This window comes from Solanum stenotomum, chromosome 1, assembly GCF_019186545.1.
Source record: "Solanum stenotomum isolate F172 chromosome 1, ASM1918654v1, whole genome shotgun sequence".
Taxonomy (NCBI): Eukaryota; Viridiplantae; Streptophyta; class Magnoliopsida; order Solanales; family Solanaceae; genus Solanum; species Solanum stenotomum.
In genome coordinates this window covers 18,070,268-18,089,803 of record NC_064282.1, presented here as the reverse complement: position 1 = coordinate 18,089,803, position 19,536 = coordinate 18,070,268, and the positions used below count along the sequence as shown (strand labels likewise).

The 19,536-nt window shown below is 32.9% G+C and overlaps 2 protein-coding genes across 9 annotated transcripts in view; both read left to right on the top strand.

Annotated features, from left to right (window-relative positions):
• Positions 1 to 19,536, top strand: part of LOC125849009 (putative late blight resistance protein homolog R1B-14) — a 34,580-nt gene that overhangs the window by 10,853 nt on the left and 4,191 nt on the right. For 2 of the 8 annotated variants that reach the window (XM_049529040.1, XM_049529032.1), the window contains exon 3: positions 222 to 527. The exons of 2 other annotated variants lie outside the window; for them this stretch is intronic. In XM_049529040.1, coding sequence (XP_049384997.1) covers positions 222 to 523 — 302 coding nt within the window. In that variant the 3' untranslated portion in view covers positions 524 to 527. Of the gene's footprint in view, positions 1 to 221; positions 528 to 762; positions 859 to 5,712; positions 6,098 to 19,536 lie in introns of those variants that run through there. 4 more of the 8 variants (XM_049528992.1, XM_049529027.1, XM_049528986.1 and 1 more) reach the window with 4 other exon arrangements.
• Positions 9,318 to 19,536, top strand: part of LOC125860812 (putative disease resistance protein At1g50180) — a 13,509-nt gene continuing 3,290 nt past the window's right edge. Inside the window, exons 1-2 of the mRNA XM_049540872.1 lie at positions 9,318 to 9,761; positions 19,209 to 19,517. Of these exons, the coding sequence (XP_049396829.1) occupies positions 9,318 to 9,761; positions 19,209 to 19,517 (753 nt within the window). The remainder of the gene's footprint in view (positions 9,762 to 19,208; positions 19,518 to 19,536) is intronic.

The following is a 19,536-nucleotide window of genomic DNA, read 5'->3' as shown; positions in this document are numbered from 1 at the left end:
TCTTGAGAACTTGAAGCTGATAAATGTTGGTCAGACTGATCAGACACAATTACGCCTTCCTCCAGCATCTCTATTTCCAACTAAGTTGAGGAAGCTGACTTTATCAGACACCTGGTTGGAGTGGGATGATATGTCTGTATTGAAACAGTTGGAGTACCTTCAAGTCTTGAAGCTGAAAGACAAGGCATTTAAGGGAGAGCACTGGGAACTAAATGATGGAGGTTTTCCTTTCCTACAAGTGTTATGCATTGAAAGGGCAAACTTAGTTTCTTGGAATGCTTCGGGTGATCACTTCCCGAGACTTAAACATCTTCACATATCATGTGATAAACTTGAGAAGATCCCCATTGGCCTGTCTGATATACGCAGCCTCCAAGTGATGGATTTGCAAAATTCCACCAAATCAGCAGCAAAATCTGCCCAAGAGATACAAGCCAAAAAAAACAAGCTGCAAACTGCTAAATCCCAGAAGTTCGAGCTTTCTGTATTCCCTCCTGATTCTGATGTACAGACAGCTTCTTAGAAAGGTTAGTTAAATCTTCCCTTAACATCAATCTCTTTGATTTGTGCTTTGGATTCCAAAAGAAATGTTTAATTATCTGCTATCTCCCCTTTCCCAAGGAGCCTATAACTTGTTAAAATACTAGCCAGTAGCATGAGATAGGAGTATCCAGTAACAATTTACGCATCATTTGGAATAGTAATCGTAATATCAAATCGTGGTGATAAGCTTATGCATGTTTTCTCCATTTGCTATGACAGATGCTTATAAAATTACCTATGGATTTTCGGTTGCATTTAGTAATTATCTCACCTTATGGCTTTTGATAAAACTTCAGTTGGTAGTAACACGTTCCTCCATTTTTCTTGGTGAGTTTCATATTTTTTTTCCATTGTGACCTACTCGCTAACTGTCAATTTTCAGCTGAATGCCTCTCAAAGTGAGAGTCTTTCCATTATATAGAGAAAATAAAGATTACACATCCCTAAAGATCCGCCATTCCTATCCCTAAAGATCAGCTACTCTATCTATACAAATCTGCCATTGAATCCCTCTAAATCTACCTTGCTATCCCTCCAAATCAGCTATTCTATCACAATCTTTATTCATATGATTCTACAACAAATGTATATGATCATGCTAATTTATATCACTATATAATTACATTAATATATACAATCATTTAGTTGTCTATCATGCTAACATCCCCCCTCAAATTGATGCTGGTGGATCAAGAAGCATCAATTTGCCTACTAGAAACTGATGGCGTTGTCGTGCCATGGATTTTGTAAACGCATCGGCTATTTGAAGATCACTGGACACATGTGGAAGAGTAATGACACCTTTATCTACAGCTTCTCGTATATAATGACAATCCACTTCGATGTGTTTGGTCCTCTCATGAAAAACTGGATTAGTAGCAATCTGAATAGCACTTGTATTGCCAGCGTGGAGAGGAGTAGGATGAGATTGGGGAAATCCAATCTCAGCAAGTAATCCACGAAGCCATACAACCTCGGAGCAAGCAGTAGACATGGATCGATATTCAGCCTCCGTTGAAGATTTTGACACACGATCTTGCTTTTTACTCTTCCAAGATATCAATGACTCTCCAAGAAACATGCACCAACCAGAGACTGAACGACGAGTATCAGGACATCCCGCCCAATCAGAATCACTAAAAGCATTAAGACGAATAGGAGAACCACTTGGAAAGTACAATCCACGAGTAGATGTTCCTAGAAGGTACCGAATGATGCGACGAACAGCCACCAAGTGGAGATGACGGGGAGCTTGCATAAATTGACTAACTTGTTGAACTGCAAAAGAGATATCAGGCCGAGTAATAGTAAGGTAATTTAGACTCCCAACTAATTGTCAAAATATAGTTGGATCAGGAAGAAGATCGCCTTCCTCACGACGATACTTGACATTCATTTCCAGTGGAGTATCTACGGAGGAGGAAACTAGAAGACCAGCCAAAGAAATCAGATCCTGAGTATATTTGTGTTGGTTTAGAAATACACCTGAAGCAACATTATGAACTTCCAAACCCAAAAAATAAGTAAGAGTACCAAGATCTTTCATATGAAAAGAATCTTTAAGATGCTGTTGAAGGCAAGTGATTAGTGAAGAATCAGTTCCTGTGATAATAATGTCATCTACATACACCAAAAGAAGAACACAACCTGTAGATGTTTTCCGAAGAAACAAAGATGAGTCATATTTGCTCTGCTCAAAAGAAAATTGTAGCAAAGTAGACCAGAACTTATCAAACCAAGCTCTTGGAGCTTGTTTTAATCCATACAAAGACCGCTTCAACTTGCATACATCTGATGTAGGCGATGAGAACAAACCAGGTGGAGGTTTCATATAAATATCTTCTTTAAGATCACCATGGAGAAAAGCATTTTTGACATCCATTTGATAAAGAGACCAGTTTTGTGAAGCAGCAATGGCAATAATAGTTCGTACCGTAGTCATTTTGGCTACGGGTGCAAAAGACTCCTCATAGTCCACCCCATACTCTTGTCTGTTACCAAGAACAACCAAACGAGCTTTGTACCGATCAAGAGTTCCATCAGAATGAAGTTTGATTGAATAAACTCACTTACATCCAATAGGGCGGACATTTGAAGGACATGAAACAATGTCCCATGTGTCATTTTCTTTAAGAGCCAAAAGTTCTTCCTCCATTGCTTTCTGCCAACATTCATGCTTGAAAGCTTGTGAGTAACAAGATGGAACAGATATGTTGGATAAAGTAAAGGAAAATCCATACCAATTGGGAGTACGAGATACTCTTGTAGATCGCCGAGTAGGCTCAAAAGGACCAGATCTTGAAGAATTCTCAGATTCTAGTTGTGGTGCAGTTTCAGGCGTCGGATCAGTGTCGGGATAGGGTAAAGTTGGCCGACGTCGTTCATACACAAATCCAGGTTTGAACCTCTTAAAAGAAGATGATAAATCCTCAAAAGTAGGAAGAAGAGGAGAAACGGAAGATGAATCTACAATCGTAAGAGAGAAATACTGTTTCTCAAAGAAAACAACATTTCTAGAAATACGAAATTTGTGAGAACATGGATCATAACAAATAAAACCTTTTTGTGAAGTACTATAACCCATAAAAGCACATTTAGTAGATTGTACAGAAAGTTTATTGCGTTGCGAAGGAGGCAAATGCACAAAACAAACACAACCAAATGTATGAAAATCACTATAGTTAGGATTTTGGTGATAAAGACGAAAATATGGAGACTCAAGATTTAGCACTTTAAATGGCAATTTATTAATTAAATAAACAGCAGTAGACAAAGCTTCCACCCAATATTTAGATTGTACAGATGACTCAATCAATAAAGTACGAGTGACATCTAAAAGATGCCGATTTTTTCGTTCAGCAACTCCATTTTGTTGTGGTGTATATGGGCAAGAGTGTTGTGAGACAATCCCTTTGTCAAGCAAGAATTTTTTGAATTCATAAGACATATATTCTCCACCATAATCAGACCTTAATAATTTGATGCATGTAGAAAATTGAGTTTCAATGTAAGACAAAAATGTCTTGAACATGGAAAATACCTCAGATTTGGATCGAAGAAAATACACCCATGTAAACCGACCATAATCATCTATGAATGTCACAAAGTATTTGAAATGAGCATGAGAAATAATTGGTGAAATACCCCAAACATCACTATGAATGACATCAAAACACTTTGTAGCACGACTACCAAACTTAGGAAAAGAAAGAGTTTTACTTTTGCCTAATTTACAAGTAGAACAATCAATGGAAGCAACTGAAAATTTATTTTTATTTCCCAATAAATCAGAATTTGATAAATGAGACAATACAACAGAATTTGGATGTCCTAGACGCTTATGCCAAACCTCAGTTTTACTAGCAGTAGAAGTACAAGCAAAAGATAGAACAGGAGGAATGGAAAAATGTATAGGAAACAATCGTCCAACTTTAGGCCCCTTCGCAATTATCGTCCCCAACACCTGATCCTGCACAAGACAACCATTACGAGAAAAATTCACATCACAATTGTTATCTACCAATTGTCCAACTGAAATAAGACTAGTTGAGAGCTTTGGTGAAACAAAAACATTCTTGAAAGTTGGAGTAATGTCCCCAACCTTGGTAATGGGTAAATTACTACCATTGGCAATCTGTATTTGTGATGGACCTTGATACTTACGAACATTTTTTAGGATGCTCGTTGAGTTGGTCATATGATTGGAAGCGCCTGAATCAACAATCCAAAAATTAGATGTAACATCATTACCTTGTAATCCCAATGCTGAAAAGGCTGACACGATCATTTGTTGTACCATTTCAGGAGTAAGAACTTGTCCTGAAGATGAGTTATCATCAGTGGAACCATTTATCCTAGCTTGAAAAGCATTGATCCTACGATTTTGAGGGCGCGTGGGACACTCTTTGATAATGTGTCCTTGTTGTTTACAATAATTACAGAACTTCTTGCTACAATTGCTAGCAATATGACCATATTCCTTGCAACTGTAGCATTGAGTTCTACTCATATCCCTGCCCTTTCCTTTACCTTGAGCAGCAAATGCAACAGTGACATCATTTTCTTTCTTAAAAGCATTTTGTGTGACAAGACGTTGCTCTTCACGAAGTAATTCCCTAAAGCAAACATCCAAAGAGGGAGACGGGTCACGATTCATCAAGTTAGAGCGAACACTCTCAAAGTCGGAGCGTAATTTCATCAAAAATTGGTCTCGCTTGCTTTGCTCATGAACTGCCTGAATCACTGATAGGGATTCAGTAGGTATTTTGGCATAGACAATATCTGTAAATTCAGCCCATAAGTTTTGAAATCCAGAAAAATAATCCTGAACAGAAAGACCTCCTTGAGAGTAATTAGCAATTTCATACTCCAACTGAAAGCGTCTTGCACTATTATCTTGGTTGTAAACCTTTTGTAAGTAATCCCACATGGCCTTAGCTGTCTTGTACGGCCTGAGATTAAGAACAATAAGAGGGTCAATTGACCCTAGAATCCATGTCATCACCCGAGCATCTTTAATCTTCCATTCACCTAGCTTTGTTGCATCAGTAGGAGCAGGATCGCTTCCATCTATATGGCCCCATAGTTCTTTGCCGGTGACAAATAACTGAAATTGAAACTCCCAAGAAGAATATTTTTTTCCAATGAAACGAACACCGAAGGATTCAAAGTGATGTGAATTCATGCTTTTGAATAGCTATAAAACTACAAAGACTCAAGAAAGCAACTAGAATGACCAAGAACAAAATTCCCAGGAGGTAGCCAAAAACCAAGATTTTCAAAAAAAAAATTAAAAGGAACCACAGATGACTCTATGAAACAAGACAGCCAAGAGAAGGCTCTAATACCATGTCAATTTTCAGCTGAATGCCTCTCAAAGTGAGAGTCTTTCCATTATATAGAGAAAATAAAGATTACACATCCCTAAAGATCCGCCATTCCTATCCCTAAAGATCAGCTATTCTATCTATACAAATCTGCCATTGAATCCCTCTAAATCTGCCTTGCTATCCCTCCAAATCAGCTATTCTATCACAATCTTTATTCATATGATTCTACAACAAATGTTTATGATCATGCTAATTTATATCACTATATAATTACATTAATATATACAATCATTTAGTTGTCTATCATGCTAACACAACTTACACCATGCTATGGGTACAGGTCTAAAATAATCGCATGCTGCTGGTTCAACCAGCCTGGTTGGCGCGCACGGTTTTTGCTTCATTTGGCTCACTGCTCAAACAGCGAAGCCTATTGCATTTCATAAGTGGAACGACTGATCCACAGTTTTCTAACTCTTTGGTTTCTTACTGTATTTGATGTGTGTTCATGTTTTATTGATTGTGGCTGTAATGTGCCATCGTAGCCGAGGAATAAGAACCAAATGTAACGTTCAAGAAATCTCAGACATTGATACTTATAAGTTATACCACTCTGAATTTTCTCCATTCAGATACAACAACAGAACAATAGTCACTTGTTCTGATTCATACACAATTTGATCATGTTTTATTATTTAAACAGCACTTCTGGTTCTTCAAAGATTGTTTTTTTTTTTTTTCCATATTGTCATCTATAACTAGAGGCATTTGATTGTGGGGGTAAGGTTTGCGTGTACACCACCTTCCTCATATCTCACTTTTGGGAATTACACTAGGTATGTTCTTGTTGTATCGTGTAAACATCTCAACTGCTTACCTCTAAGTAGAATATCAAAATTAAAAAAATGACTTGGTACATTGTTTACAAGAAATAATCAATTCTAGAAAATACTTCAAAACATGTAGTTTCATCATTCATCAAATTGTTTCTTTCAGCATAGTCTATGTTTATTACAAAATTCAAGTTCTTTCATCTGAACACGCTATATCAAATTCCATAAATAGAAGTGTATTTTAAAACTGAAGGCAAAAAACAGGCGCGTTTTGTTTAATTTTCCTATGAGTACAGTAGCTTTTAGGGAAACAAATCCATCTTGACTAATGTTTCCCAAAAATTATAATTGCTTTAGACTTTTGAGTTATTGTATAAACGCTTCATTTCTGGATTTCCTTATAAAGCTTTTCTTACATTTTATGTTCGATAATATTTATAAAAAAACGTTGGATAACATATCTTGAAGATGATAGTCAATAAGAGAATCCAACATTTAAAAGGTGTCACCTAGTGACCAATGAAGTGGATTACCTTTGCCAAAAACCTCTATTGACTCCACATTGTTTGACAAGACGGCTTAACATGCACACATCTTATCTCCTTAGCTTTTAGGGGTCGTTTGGTTTGGAAACAAATTATGATGAGATTAGTTATAATGAGATAAGTTATGCTCAGATTAGTTATGATAGGATAAGTTATGCTGAGATTCTTTTTTATTGGGTGTTTGGTTTGTATACAAGATAATATGTATTGCATAAATTTTAAGAACAAGTTGTTTGTTTACAAAATTACCCTTCACTTTATTTAGTTTTTTGTAGTTTCTTTGCAAGCTTTAATTATTCATTTTTTTAGAAAAATAAAACTTGCATCTTATTTAGCTTAAATATTTTTGTGTGTGCATTCCTACCATGGTACTGTATGTATTTAAAAATATATTTTTTTCTTATTTAGCTTAAAAATAGAATTTTCATCTTGAGTTTGTTAAAGTAAAAGAGGATTTGCAACCGTGTTTTCAAAAACGTTTTTGGGGCGAGGCGTAAATTAAAGACGTAGATCCATAAGGCGTAAGTCCTAAAATTTGAGGCATAATCCCCGAGCATAAAAACGTAAGTCCTGGGCGTAAAAACGAACGCTCGGGCATTTTTAATTTATTTTTTAACTTTTTTTGCTTTAAATCATATTCTTATTATTGGTGTAATGATATTTCTCAAATAGTAATTATAATACATTTTATCTTCATTATTGATTTTTAATACTTATCTCAAATAAAAATCATAAATCATTGAAAGGTTTACTTTAATTTATTTTATTAGTAATAAAACTATAAAATTATTCTTTACGTATATAATGAAAAAGGGGTAAGAAATGAGGATGAGCAACACTACGTCAACTTGTTGTGAGATTCAACAATAAAAAGTTTAAAAACAATTACTTCTTACCGAGCAAGATTCAATGAATCTGATTAGAAATACAAAAAGATATCACCAAATTTAAATATTACAAAGTACTCCCTCCATTTATTTTTACTCGTCCATTTTAACAAACTAGTTTTATTGCACGTGCGTTGCACATGAATGTCAAATTATGTAGTATACTACTTTTTAAAATAATGTCAATATTATTAAATCAAAAATTTAAATAAACGAATTTAAATATATTCAAAGTTATGAATAACATGTTCAATTAGTCTAGAAAAATTTATCCCATAATTTTAGAATTTCTTTAGTCAAAATCAATCTCGATAAACTTCCACCCCTTGGATCAACAGTTTGAAATTTGAAATTGATTGCATAATTGTGTTACTTATAAGGAAAAGGTAGAAGTACCCCCCTAGACTATGACCGAAATCTCAGATATACACATTAACTAAACTAAGGTCATATTACTCCCTAGCCCATCTTTTTTTGTAATTTTGTGCACCGTTTTGGCTTACGTGGCATCCAAATATCTCTCACACGATTCAATTGCGTGGAGTCAAGGAGTGTGCCATGCGCGTAAGACAAAAGGTGTACAAAATAACAAAAAAAATAAGTTCAGGGGGTAATAGGACCTTGGTTTAGTAAAGGTGTGTTTCTGGGATTTCGATCATAGTTTAGGGGGTACTTGTGACTTATCCCTTACTTATAAGCTATGTAGTCCAATTTGATAATCGAAATTAGATTTTGATATCATTTGCTAGGTCAAATTAATAATTTTTCAATTCTATATTTATAAGGTCTAAACCTAAGCCCTTAATATCACTAGTTTTCATGATCCAAATCCTACCAAAAAGTGTATAATCTCATTAAATGTTTAGAGAATTAGTACCTAGAATATTAGATTGAAATTTCAACAATTTGAATTTAAAACTGAGAGTTTTTCCTCAAAAACTTTATTAAATGGATGTTTTTTTATATATACTTATGAAACTTGATATTTTAATATTAATTGTATCGTCGCAATTGAGGAACCTACATATATGAAAAAACCTTAGCACATGCAAAACCTTAGTTGGTCACCTCTCTTTTTGTGACTAGGACTCTCACAATAGCAGAAAGTTAGCATTGACTGACTTTCACCTTTGTGGAAGCTAGGTCTGGTGCCCCTCTTTACAAATGCAACCCTCTAGGCCACATTGTGACACATCAACTTATAGAAATTTCAATATCTGTGTTAAATTTTTTGCTAAAGTCCCAAATAATCACCATATTATCATCATATTTAATTATATATTATTTTTCATTTTCTTTGAACAGTTTACATTCTGTATTTAATTTTTGCTTTAGAACTTAGGCAACAACAAAAATAAAATAAAAAAGAGAGAGAGAACTTAATCCACTTACATCAAGTTGAAATTGTAAAGAAGACAGTTGACATCTTTCAAATTATTACTTTTAAAATGCTAATGGGTAATAGTTAATACCAAATTCAGAAAAGGACGCAAGTAAACAAAGAGGAAACAGCAAGGCAATAATAATAATTTATGGAAGTCAACTTTCCAAAATGCAAAATCTTACTTTTATTTGCAAACAAACTGCCTACCCCACACATATTTTGCACATAATATTTTCTTTCTTCTCCAAGAAATCAATCGAAAAAGAAAAAAAAAAACAGAGAGAAAGGAGAACAATATGATTGATGTGGGGGTGGAATTTCTGCTAGAGAACTTGAAGAAATTGGTGGACGATAATTTGGAGTTAATCGGAGGAATTAAAGATGAAATCAAGAATCTGGAGGATGATTTGAGGGAATTCAATGCCTTTCTCATGCAAGCTGCAATTGTCCACAGCGAAAACCCAGTTCTGAAAGAATTAGTGAGGAGTATCAGGAAAGTGGTGAATCGTGCTGAAGATGCTATTGATAAGTTTGTAATAGAAGCTAAGGTTCATAAGGACAAAGTGTTTAAAGGGGTTTTCAACAAACCTGTACATTATAAAAGAGTGAGGGAGGCCGCTGTGGAGATTAAAGATATCAGAGATAAAATGAAAGAAATTCGGCAAAATAACGCACATGGCCTTCAGGCACTACTTCAAGATCATGATGATTCAATCAACAAAGGTGGAGAGATGAGACAGGTATTGCTTCAAGTCCTTAAATTCGCTCATCAAAATATAAGGATTCGGTCAACACGACCCATATTTGTGTGGGTTTATTTATTAATTTGATCCAACTAATTCAGATCATCTAAAAGTTGAAACCAAATTGACCATCAGAAACCTTATCAGTTTTTGTTTTATATGTTATATATAGCTAAATTAATTATGAATTTCTTTATTTGTTACTTAAAGAAATTAAAACTTAGTAAGTGGGGGAGAACTTACATGCTCAATTCTGGTGCAAATTTTTTGAGTATTTATGATTTAACCCAAAACCTTGAGGTAATGAGTGGAGTAATATCTTTAGTGGCAGAGGGTGGATTCAATCGAACTCAATAACTTTTGTTTAAATTTTAAATTGTGTATTCATATTGAATATCATCATCATATATCATATATATATAAAAGTGGAAAGTTCCTAAACTCAAAGTTAGATTATCATTTTACCTTTATCTTACCCCTAAAATAAATTAAATATTAATTAATTATTAAGTAATAGTTATATGTATATTCATGCATCAAACAAGATCTTAATGCAATCATATATTCATGTACTAAATGTGGGTAATAAAGAGCCAAATAATCTTCAATCTTAATTTGTAAGATAAGTGGGGGTATTGAAGAGTCTCTCAAAGAAACTCGCACAACATTATTTATATTCCCTTCTTTCATCCAAATTTGTGATCATCTTGCATTTTACATTAGGATGGTCTACATCATTTGTAAAATGTTCATGACCAATTTGTAATTGTAAGAATTCTTACTAATTCATTTATTTGTATTCTTTAAAAGTTCATGCATATTCATCTTCTTTTTGTTGAGAAATATGTAAATTATCTTAGTTGTAAGATGAATATTATCCAATATGAAGCTGTAAGTGTATTTTTATTTTTCATATCTCCATCTTTTTGAGTTTTTAAATATAACCTCGTAATTGATTACTATATTTTTGTATTCTTCATTTCTTCTATCTTTAGGATATAAATATAATTAAGATAGTCACAATTTATATTCATAATTAATTATTTTGAGGGTAAGCATGTTAAATCCCGTAGAATATTTTCACAACTAGACCCGTAAAAGAGTAAGTCTTTGATAAACATTTATAGTTATGTCTTATTCGTTGCTTGATAATCATTTATCTTTTTTAAAATAACAAGTTTGTACTTTTTCCTTTTTATATGTAATCTCAAATGTTTAGAAAATTCATGTACTTAACTATTACAGAGAGGTACAAAATTAGTGTAAAAGTAAAAATAAAATTAAAAAATAATGTAAAGTAAAAATTAGTCCAAATGTTGAATTGAATTTTATTGGATTAGAATTCATTTTTTATATATAGATCCTTTAATATATAGTTCAAGAAATATAGTGTATTTGTATTTTTAACATAGTCATGTTTTCTTTTTTGTTTAATATTTTTTTATGATTTTAGTTTTTTATACATATGAAACATTTTCTCTATAACAAGTCGACTTCTAACAAAATATAATTCAATCCATATGACAATATTTTTGTCTATATATTTTAATGTGATGTCTTTTTTTTCTTTTAACTAAAAGGCAATGTGATATCTTTTATTATGGATGTCATGTTTTATTTACTTTTCTTTCTTTTCCGTTTGAACTTATAATTTTTTCTATAAATTTAATGCTACACCACCTAGACATTTTGTAATATTTTTCTTTATACGTATCTTTTTTTATAGCCAATTTCTTTTTATTATTATTATTAAAACTTACGTTTAGTAATTAAAATATATTAATTCCTCTGATATAATAAAATGTTTATTTTTCATGAAGCATTAAAAATATCAAACTTTCAACATCTGACGTAAGATTTTCATGCTATATTTTGTGAAGAGTTATATTCTTATGTCAAACGGACTTAGCTTTGAACTTAGTGATGAATTTATGTACGCTCCACTATGATATATTTACTTATATAAATTAAATTTTCTAATGTCAATTAGGAAATAAATGTTCAACACACGTTCTCAGGACTAATATCATTAAATATATGTGCATATTAAATTAGTTACCACTTGTTAGCCCTTGAAGTTCCCTTTTTAAAATTTAGAATATATAAATTTGAAAGATAGACAATTCAGACATAATGAGTGAGCATAACGACAACGTAGTGCTTAGAGATAGACAATTCAGACATGCTCTGCAACTATTTTGAGACAGGAAGATACCTAACAAAGTAAATGAAAAGTTCATAGAACGATAATGAATAATCAATTTTATATGAGAACGAATTTTAGCCAACATATCCACAAAATGAGTATTTTGTTTGGATTTGAATGAACTTTGAATGATTAAGATGTTGTCTCTAGATTTAAATACAGGCATAATTTATTCATTTGTAAAGAAAAAAAATATATAATTTAAATAAAATCAAATTATTAATTAGAAAAATGCACCATTCATGTTTGCTAGTGACAATGGAGATGATTTGTAGTAATGATGATGGTGATGATTGGTATTAATGAGTATCAATAGACTAATGGTGATGGTGATAGTTATGACAGTGGAGGTGGTTGGTGTTTTAGTAACTGGTGTGATGGTGGCGATTGGTATTGGTGATGGTGAAGTTGGCTGATATTAATATTTGGTGGTGGCTAAAGAATGTGTGATGCTCCACAATATGTTAGTGGTAATTTCTGGCGGTGCTAGTTGTTGGGTTTTAAAGGTGTGAACAGAAAATGAAGGGCTGTGACTTTCCTGAAGAGTTGTGACTATGTCGAAGGGTTGTGACCTTTATGAAAGGTTGTGTCCTTTCTAAATGGTTATGACCGTTTGGAAGGTTATGCCTTTTCCAAAGTGTTGTGACCTTTCTGAAAGGTTGTCTTCTTTCCAAAGGGTTGTGACCTTTACCCTTTGTTGGCTATAAATAGAGAGGTTTTCTCTCATTTTTCAGCATTGAATTCTTCTCTTCTCTTCCAGATATTTCTTACAAAACAAAATCGATCGATCGTGTCTCTGTGTATGATTCGTTGCTGTCATTTTGAGTTCGTTGAAATTATCAAAGTTTGAGGTACCGCTACTTCTTTAATGGTTAATCCGTTTTATTTTGAGAGGAATTAATCTGCAACTTCGCGTACTTGAGGAGATTAAATTTCTTAAGGACACACAGTGAGTTCTGTGGACTCGGATAGTTCTTTGTGTTTCTCTTTTCATCTTTTATTATTTCTGATTTGCTAATCTGAATACAAGAGATAACAAGCTTAAGAAATTTAATGTTGGTATTTTCTGTGGTAAGGAAATTACTTCTATTTTCTATGTTCTTTTTATTGGGGAAAGAAAAAGAAGAAAAAGAGAATTATTTTATCATATGATAAAGAGATTTGGGATTAATTAGTACTACTTTAATATGTTCGAGTATATTTTTTGTAGTAAGTTATCCTTGAATGGGTAAGATTATTTTTATTTTCTTCCCAAGTGCATTAAAGCATTGCACCCCTTCAGTTTTCTTTTCAATGAGAAAAGTTATTTTGTGCATAAAGGCTAAGATGAGCACTTTAGTTCTTTCCCTATATTCTTGATTTTATATAACTATGAGAAGAAGTAAATGAACAAATGTTGTCTCCTAACAATATTTGAACATGAGTTTAGTTTCTTGTTGAAATTAAATGTCTTCTTGAGGAAAATAGGAATAGGATGGAAACTGAGAAAAGGAAAAAACAAATTAGCAAGAAAAGTGACTTGCATGAAATTATTGTTGACAGATAGAATATGATTCAATGAAAGAAAAATCAGGTTTTATCTTTATTTCCCTTGATTATTATTTTCTTTTTCTATCCTTTATAAGTAATGAAATTTATTTCATAAATGTTAGGATAGAGTCATTATGTGATGATCTCAGGATATGTTTTTATTATTATTAATACATATTCTGTTTAGAGGTGGAAATTTTTTTTTGTAGTTTTCTACTCCATGTGAAATTTGATTGTGTTTGACTTTTGGAGATTTTTTTTTTTACTCCTTTGGTTTGAAGAATATAAGAACTTTATGAACAAATCAGATTGTGCATTGATTTGAAGAATATAGAAACTTCACCAATTTGTTAAATACTTTGTTTGAATGAATATTCTAACTTGAAGAGTACAAAATCTTCGTCAGGAATATTAAGGCTAAATGATTGAAAAAGATAAAATCTTCATTGTTAGCTCAAAACAGTGTTGTATTTGAGGTTTCTAGAGATTAAAACCTTTTTGATTTACTACACTGTCTGAATATGAAACTGATTCGAAAAATATCAAAACTTCATCAGAATTAAAGGTTCATTCAGTTAACGATTAGAAGAATATAAAAACTTCATCTTTAAACTAGAAACAAGTTGTATAAAGATTGAATATTTATTGTGAGTATTCTAAATACCAAGTGATTTGTCTAGTTGTGGCAAAAAGGAAAAAAAAAACACTAGTGACATAAAATTAGTGGTTTTTGTGTCTGCAATGGGTGTTTATATGGATTAAATCTTCAAAAGAGGCTTTGTGTTGCCAATGTGTAAGCATGAGAAAAAATATGTGGAAAATAATTTCAAATACTTGAAAAATATTTTTGAGAACATATTTAAAATGTGGGGTGTTCTTTACTTGTGATAAAGACAAAATTAGACTTACTATCTAATTTAAATTTGAAAGTACAAGATATGAAATTTAATGACAATCTTGTATTATGTTAGACCCACAAAATTCTTGGAGTATAGTTGATATTGTGGTCGTTGAGTCTCTCTTTACTAGTATATGATATGACTAGTATGAAACCACAAAATTATATTACTCATTGAAAATAATTGTATTCTTTGATGAAAAAGTTTCACTTTTAATATTGTGATTTTTCATGAAAAGATATGTCTTTTAAAATTAAAAAAAAATTGTATAGACATGAACATTGGTGAAAAATGATCTGTTATGTTTGTGTTGTAAAACAAACATTTGGGTCATATTGCGCTTATTGGACCGATGAGACTATAGTCATGGGTAATTCTATAGCAAATTGAATGTTATGGAAAGGTTCTTCTGAAAAGGACATATGGCAAGGTGTTGACTATAAAACAATGTCTGTATTTGAGAAAGTTATAAAAAAAAAAAAAATTGTGGCATAATGGTACCTCACATAAGGTCTTGCTTGAATCAAATTGTTTGTGACATAAATGCTTGGGACATGTCAATTACAAAACCTTGCAAAAACTGATCAACTTAGAAGTTTTGCCTAACTTCTAGTGCAATAAATCAAAATGTCAAGTATGTGTTGTTGAAATGAATTTTAATACATTAGAATTGATTTACCCTGACATTTGTGATATGAAGTCAACACCATATCGTAGTGGGAAAAAGTGTTTTATAAATTTTATTGACAATTGCACTAGATATTGTTATATTTCTTTGTTGAATGGTAAGGCTGGAGCAATAGAAACATATAGGCAATATAAAACTGAAGTTGAAAATCAGTTGAATAAAAAGATTGTCATGATTAGAAGTGGTAGATGTGGAGAATATGAATCTTCTTTTGCAGAAATATATTTGAAAAATGGAATCATCCATCACATTACTGCACATTCTCACCTCAATCTAATGAAATTGTTGAAAGGAAAAAACCGAACTTTGAAGGAAATGTTGAATGTCCTATTTATAAGTTTAGGTTTACCATAAAATTTGTGGGGGTGCTATCATTATAGCAAAAGAAAACAATAAAAAGTTTGTATGTTCAGAAAGAGAGAAACAAAAAGTTTTGTTTGTCAGTAAATGGAGTAAAAAAGACTTTTGTTTGTTAAGAAAGAGAGCAATAAAAAGTTGTGGTTGTTCAGGCTTTGTTGTTTCCTGATAGAGAAGTGTTTGTCCTCCCTTAAAGTATATACAAGCAATAACTCTTGAAAGATAGTGATCTAACAATTTCCAATACAGTTTATTCCATATGAGAAATGAAAATGAGGGAACTATTTCCAAAAGGGTCAAAATAGGACCTAAGACTGTGGATTGTATGTTCATTGGATATGCTACAAATGGTAAAGCATGTCGATTTATGGTTCATAAGTCCGAACCGTCGGATAGTCAAGTGAAAGGTCGAAACGACCTTGGAAAGAACCAAAGGAGAATGCACTTAATAAAAAGATTCAAAGGCGTAGTAAATGTCAATGGACAAATTACTTTCTACGAGGTTGATTTTGTAACATTTCTTCATGAAAATGAGTCTCATATATTCTAAAAGTTATGTCCTTTGTGGACTCATTCTCTTTGAGAAAAGGTTGTCAATAGTAAGATAGATTCAATCTTGAGCAACCATACTTGAGAGTTAGTTGATCTTCCTCCAGGAAATAAATTTTTGGGTTCAAAGTGGATCTACAAAAGGAAAAGAAAGTTGATGAAACTATTAACAAATACAAAGACAGACTTGTTGTCATAGGTTTTAGACAATAAGAAAGCCTTGTTTGACAGATAATAGCACTAACTAGATTACATCAATTCAGATGTTAATTGCGCTAGTTGCAAAATATGGCTTTCAAATTCGTCAAAATGGATGTGAAAACATTTTTTTTTAAAAATGGAAAATTGGAGGAAGAAATTTATATGGAACAACCCAATGGCTTTGTGATTCTGGTAAAGAAAAGAGAGTCTGTAAACTTGTTAAGTCACTATGTGAACTAAAAGCAAGCGCCCAAATAATGACATGCGAAATTTGACCAAACTATGTTGGCAAATGAATTCAAGATTAATGAATAAGATAAATGTTTTTACATTAAAGACACTCCAAATCAAAAGGTCATTGTTTGTTTTTATGTTGATGACATGTTGATCATCAAAAGAGACATTTCTGACATAAATGCTACTAAGCATATGCTAGAAAGTAACTTCGATATGAAAGACATTGAAGTTACTGATGTGATTGAAAATGTACTTGACAAGTTCGAGCATTTGGATTTCAATATTTTCAAGACTCCAATAAATGTGAGATTTGTACTTCAAAAGAATGAAGGCAAAAGTGACTCTTAATTGGATTGTGCTAGAGTATTGAGAAGTATGATATATATCATGAAGTGTACGCGATCAGATATAGCATATGCTATTAATAAACTAAGTTGGTTCACGAGTAATCTCAATCAAACTCATTGGATGACAATGAAAAGAGTTTTGGAATATTTAAAACATACTTAAAAAACTATTGCTTTGCATTATAACTAATATTCAACAGTATTGGAAGAATATAGTGATGCAAATTGAATCACCAGGTCAAATGAAGTAAAATCCACGAGTGGATATGTATTTACTCTTGGTGGAGGAGCAGTCTCTTGGAAATCTTCCAAACAGAAATGTATCGCTCGTTCTACTATGAAATCTGAGTTTATCACTCTAGATAAGGCCGGTAAAGAAGTTGAATGACTCCAAAATTTCTTGAAAGATTTTTGGCCCAAACCTTTTAGTTCCAGTATGCATACACTGTGAGAGTTAAATTTGCAATAGGTAGGGCATGGAGAATGATGTATAACGAAAAGTCTCTTCATATATGACGTAGATATAATATCGTTAGAGAACTACTCTCTAGTGAAATTATCATAATTGACTATGTAAAGTCAAAGGATAATGTAACGGATCCACTTATAAAAGGCCTAACTAGAGAGGAAGTTGATAGATTATCAAAGGGAATGGGACTATGGCCGAGAACAAGTCATTGTGGCGGTAACTCTACCTAGAAGACTGGAGATCCCAAGATCTAGGTTCAAGGAGATCAAACAAAGTCATTGATGACAGTTCAACATTGTCAAAATATTTTTTATGGTCCATTCTCATGATAAGACAATGTTCAATAACAAGGATAAAGGTATAAGGACTTTTTAATGATTTCTAAGTTTGATACAGGGTATATCAAATGGTGTATCTACGAGATAACACATTTAGAAATCACCTATGTAAGTGTGAAGTGTAAGCCGCTTCAAGGAGAATCCGGTAAGGCCAGTTCTCTACGCACTTATAAACCAAGACGTGTTCATGGCTGAAACGAACAAAATGATGAGAACCAAAAACAGTTCAAGGGTTAATTGTGTGACTTATATTGTCTAGGTATACACCAAAGCTCGACGGTTCAAAGATATCAAATCTACCGATTGACCGAGTATATCCAATATATGTTTACTATGGAAAGTTCAAAGGGAAACCCACTTATCCAGAGGCAATCAATCCTTAATTACGAATCACACAGTTTTTCATGCATATGTTTTAACAATAGCCATTCCCTATTCATGTGGGGGATTGTTGGGTTTTAAAGGTGTGAACAGGAAATGAAGGGTTGTAACTATCCTGAAGAGTTGTGACTATGCCGAAGGGTTGTGACCTTTATGAAAGGTTGTGTCCTTTCTAAAGGGTTGTGACCGTTTGGAAGGTTATGCCTTTTCCAAAGTGTTGTGACCTTTCTGAAAGGTTGTCTTCTTTCTAAAGGATTGTGACCTTTACCCTTTGTTGGCTATAAATAAAGAGGTTTTCTCTCATTTTTCGTCATCTAATTCTTCCCTTCTTTTGCATACATTTCTTACAAAGCAAAATCGATCGATCGTGTATGTGTGTGAGATTCGTTGCTGTCATTTTAAGTTCGTTGAAATTATCGAAGTTTGAGGTACCGCTACTTCTTTAATGGTTAATCCGTTTTATCTTGGGAGGAATTAATATGCAACTTCGCGTACTTGAAGGGATTAAATTTCTTAAGGACACACAGTGGGTTCTGTGGACTCGGATAGTTCTTTGTGTTTCTCTTTTCATTTTTTATTGTTTCTGGTTTGTTAATCTAAATACAGGAGATAACACTAGTTGTGATGCATGATGGTAATTGATAGTAGAGATTGACCGCAATGAAGTTAGTGGCGGTGGATGCCAGTTGATATAATTATAATAATTGAGATGGTAAGTGTACTAGCGAATGAAAGTTGTAGTTGGCATTAGTGGTGGTGTTTGACGATGGTAATGATGATGATGGTTGCGATGAGAGAATTGGTTATTGGTGGTAGCTAGTGATCATATAGATAGAGTGATTGTGAAAATTATGCTAACAAAAATATGTCTCAATGATATTAAGACTTTGTTCAAGATCCAAATGATTAAGAGATATTCAAATCAAATACTAGTGCTTAAATCTTAATACGAACAAATGCACTTAATAGACCGAAGTTCTGAACCATTCCGATTCCTACCTAATGCAAACAAATGAGGATGTATGGCTTTACACAGTATTATAATAGTTAGTGTTTGTAATGTTAGTGTTCTGATCTGTCTTTGGAAAATCCAACTTTGCTGCTATAGTTGACCTATCCTTTTCTGCTGCCGGCACAAATGCAAAATATAATACTACTATATTTTTTGGTTGTATGTTCTTTTTCTTGCCAATGTTACTTAACTTTCATATGTTTAATCTTTTATCTTTGCTATTTTAAAAGCCTCCTGTGGTTGAGGAAGATGATGTGGTGGGCTTTGACGATGAGGCGCAGACGGTAATCGACCGTCTTCTTGAAGGATCAGGTGATTTAGAGGTTATTCCAGTTGTTGGAATGCCTGGTCTTGGCAAAACTACACTAGCCACTAAGATCTTCAAGCATCCAAAGATTGAGTACGAGTTCTTTACTCGACTTTGGCTTTATGTTTCCCAATCATACAAGACAAGAGAATTATATCTTAACATCATCAGTAAGTTCACCGGAAACACCAAGCATTGCCGTGATATGTCTGAAAGGGATTTAGCTCTTAAAGTAAGAGACATTTTGGAAG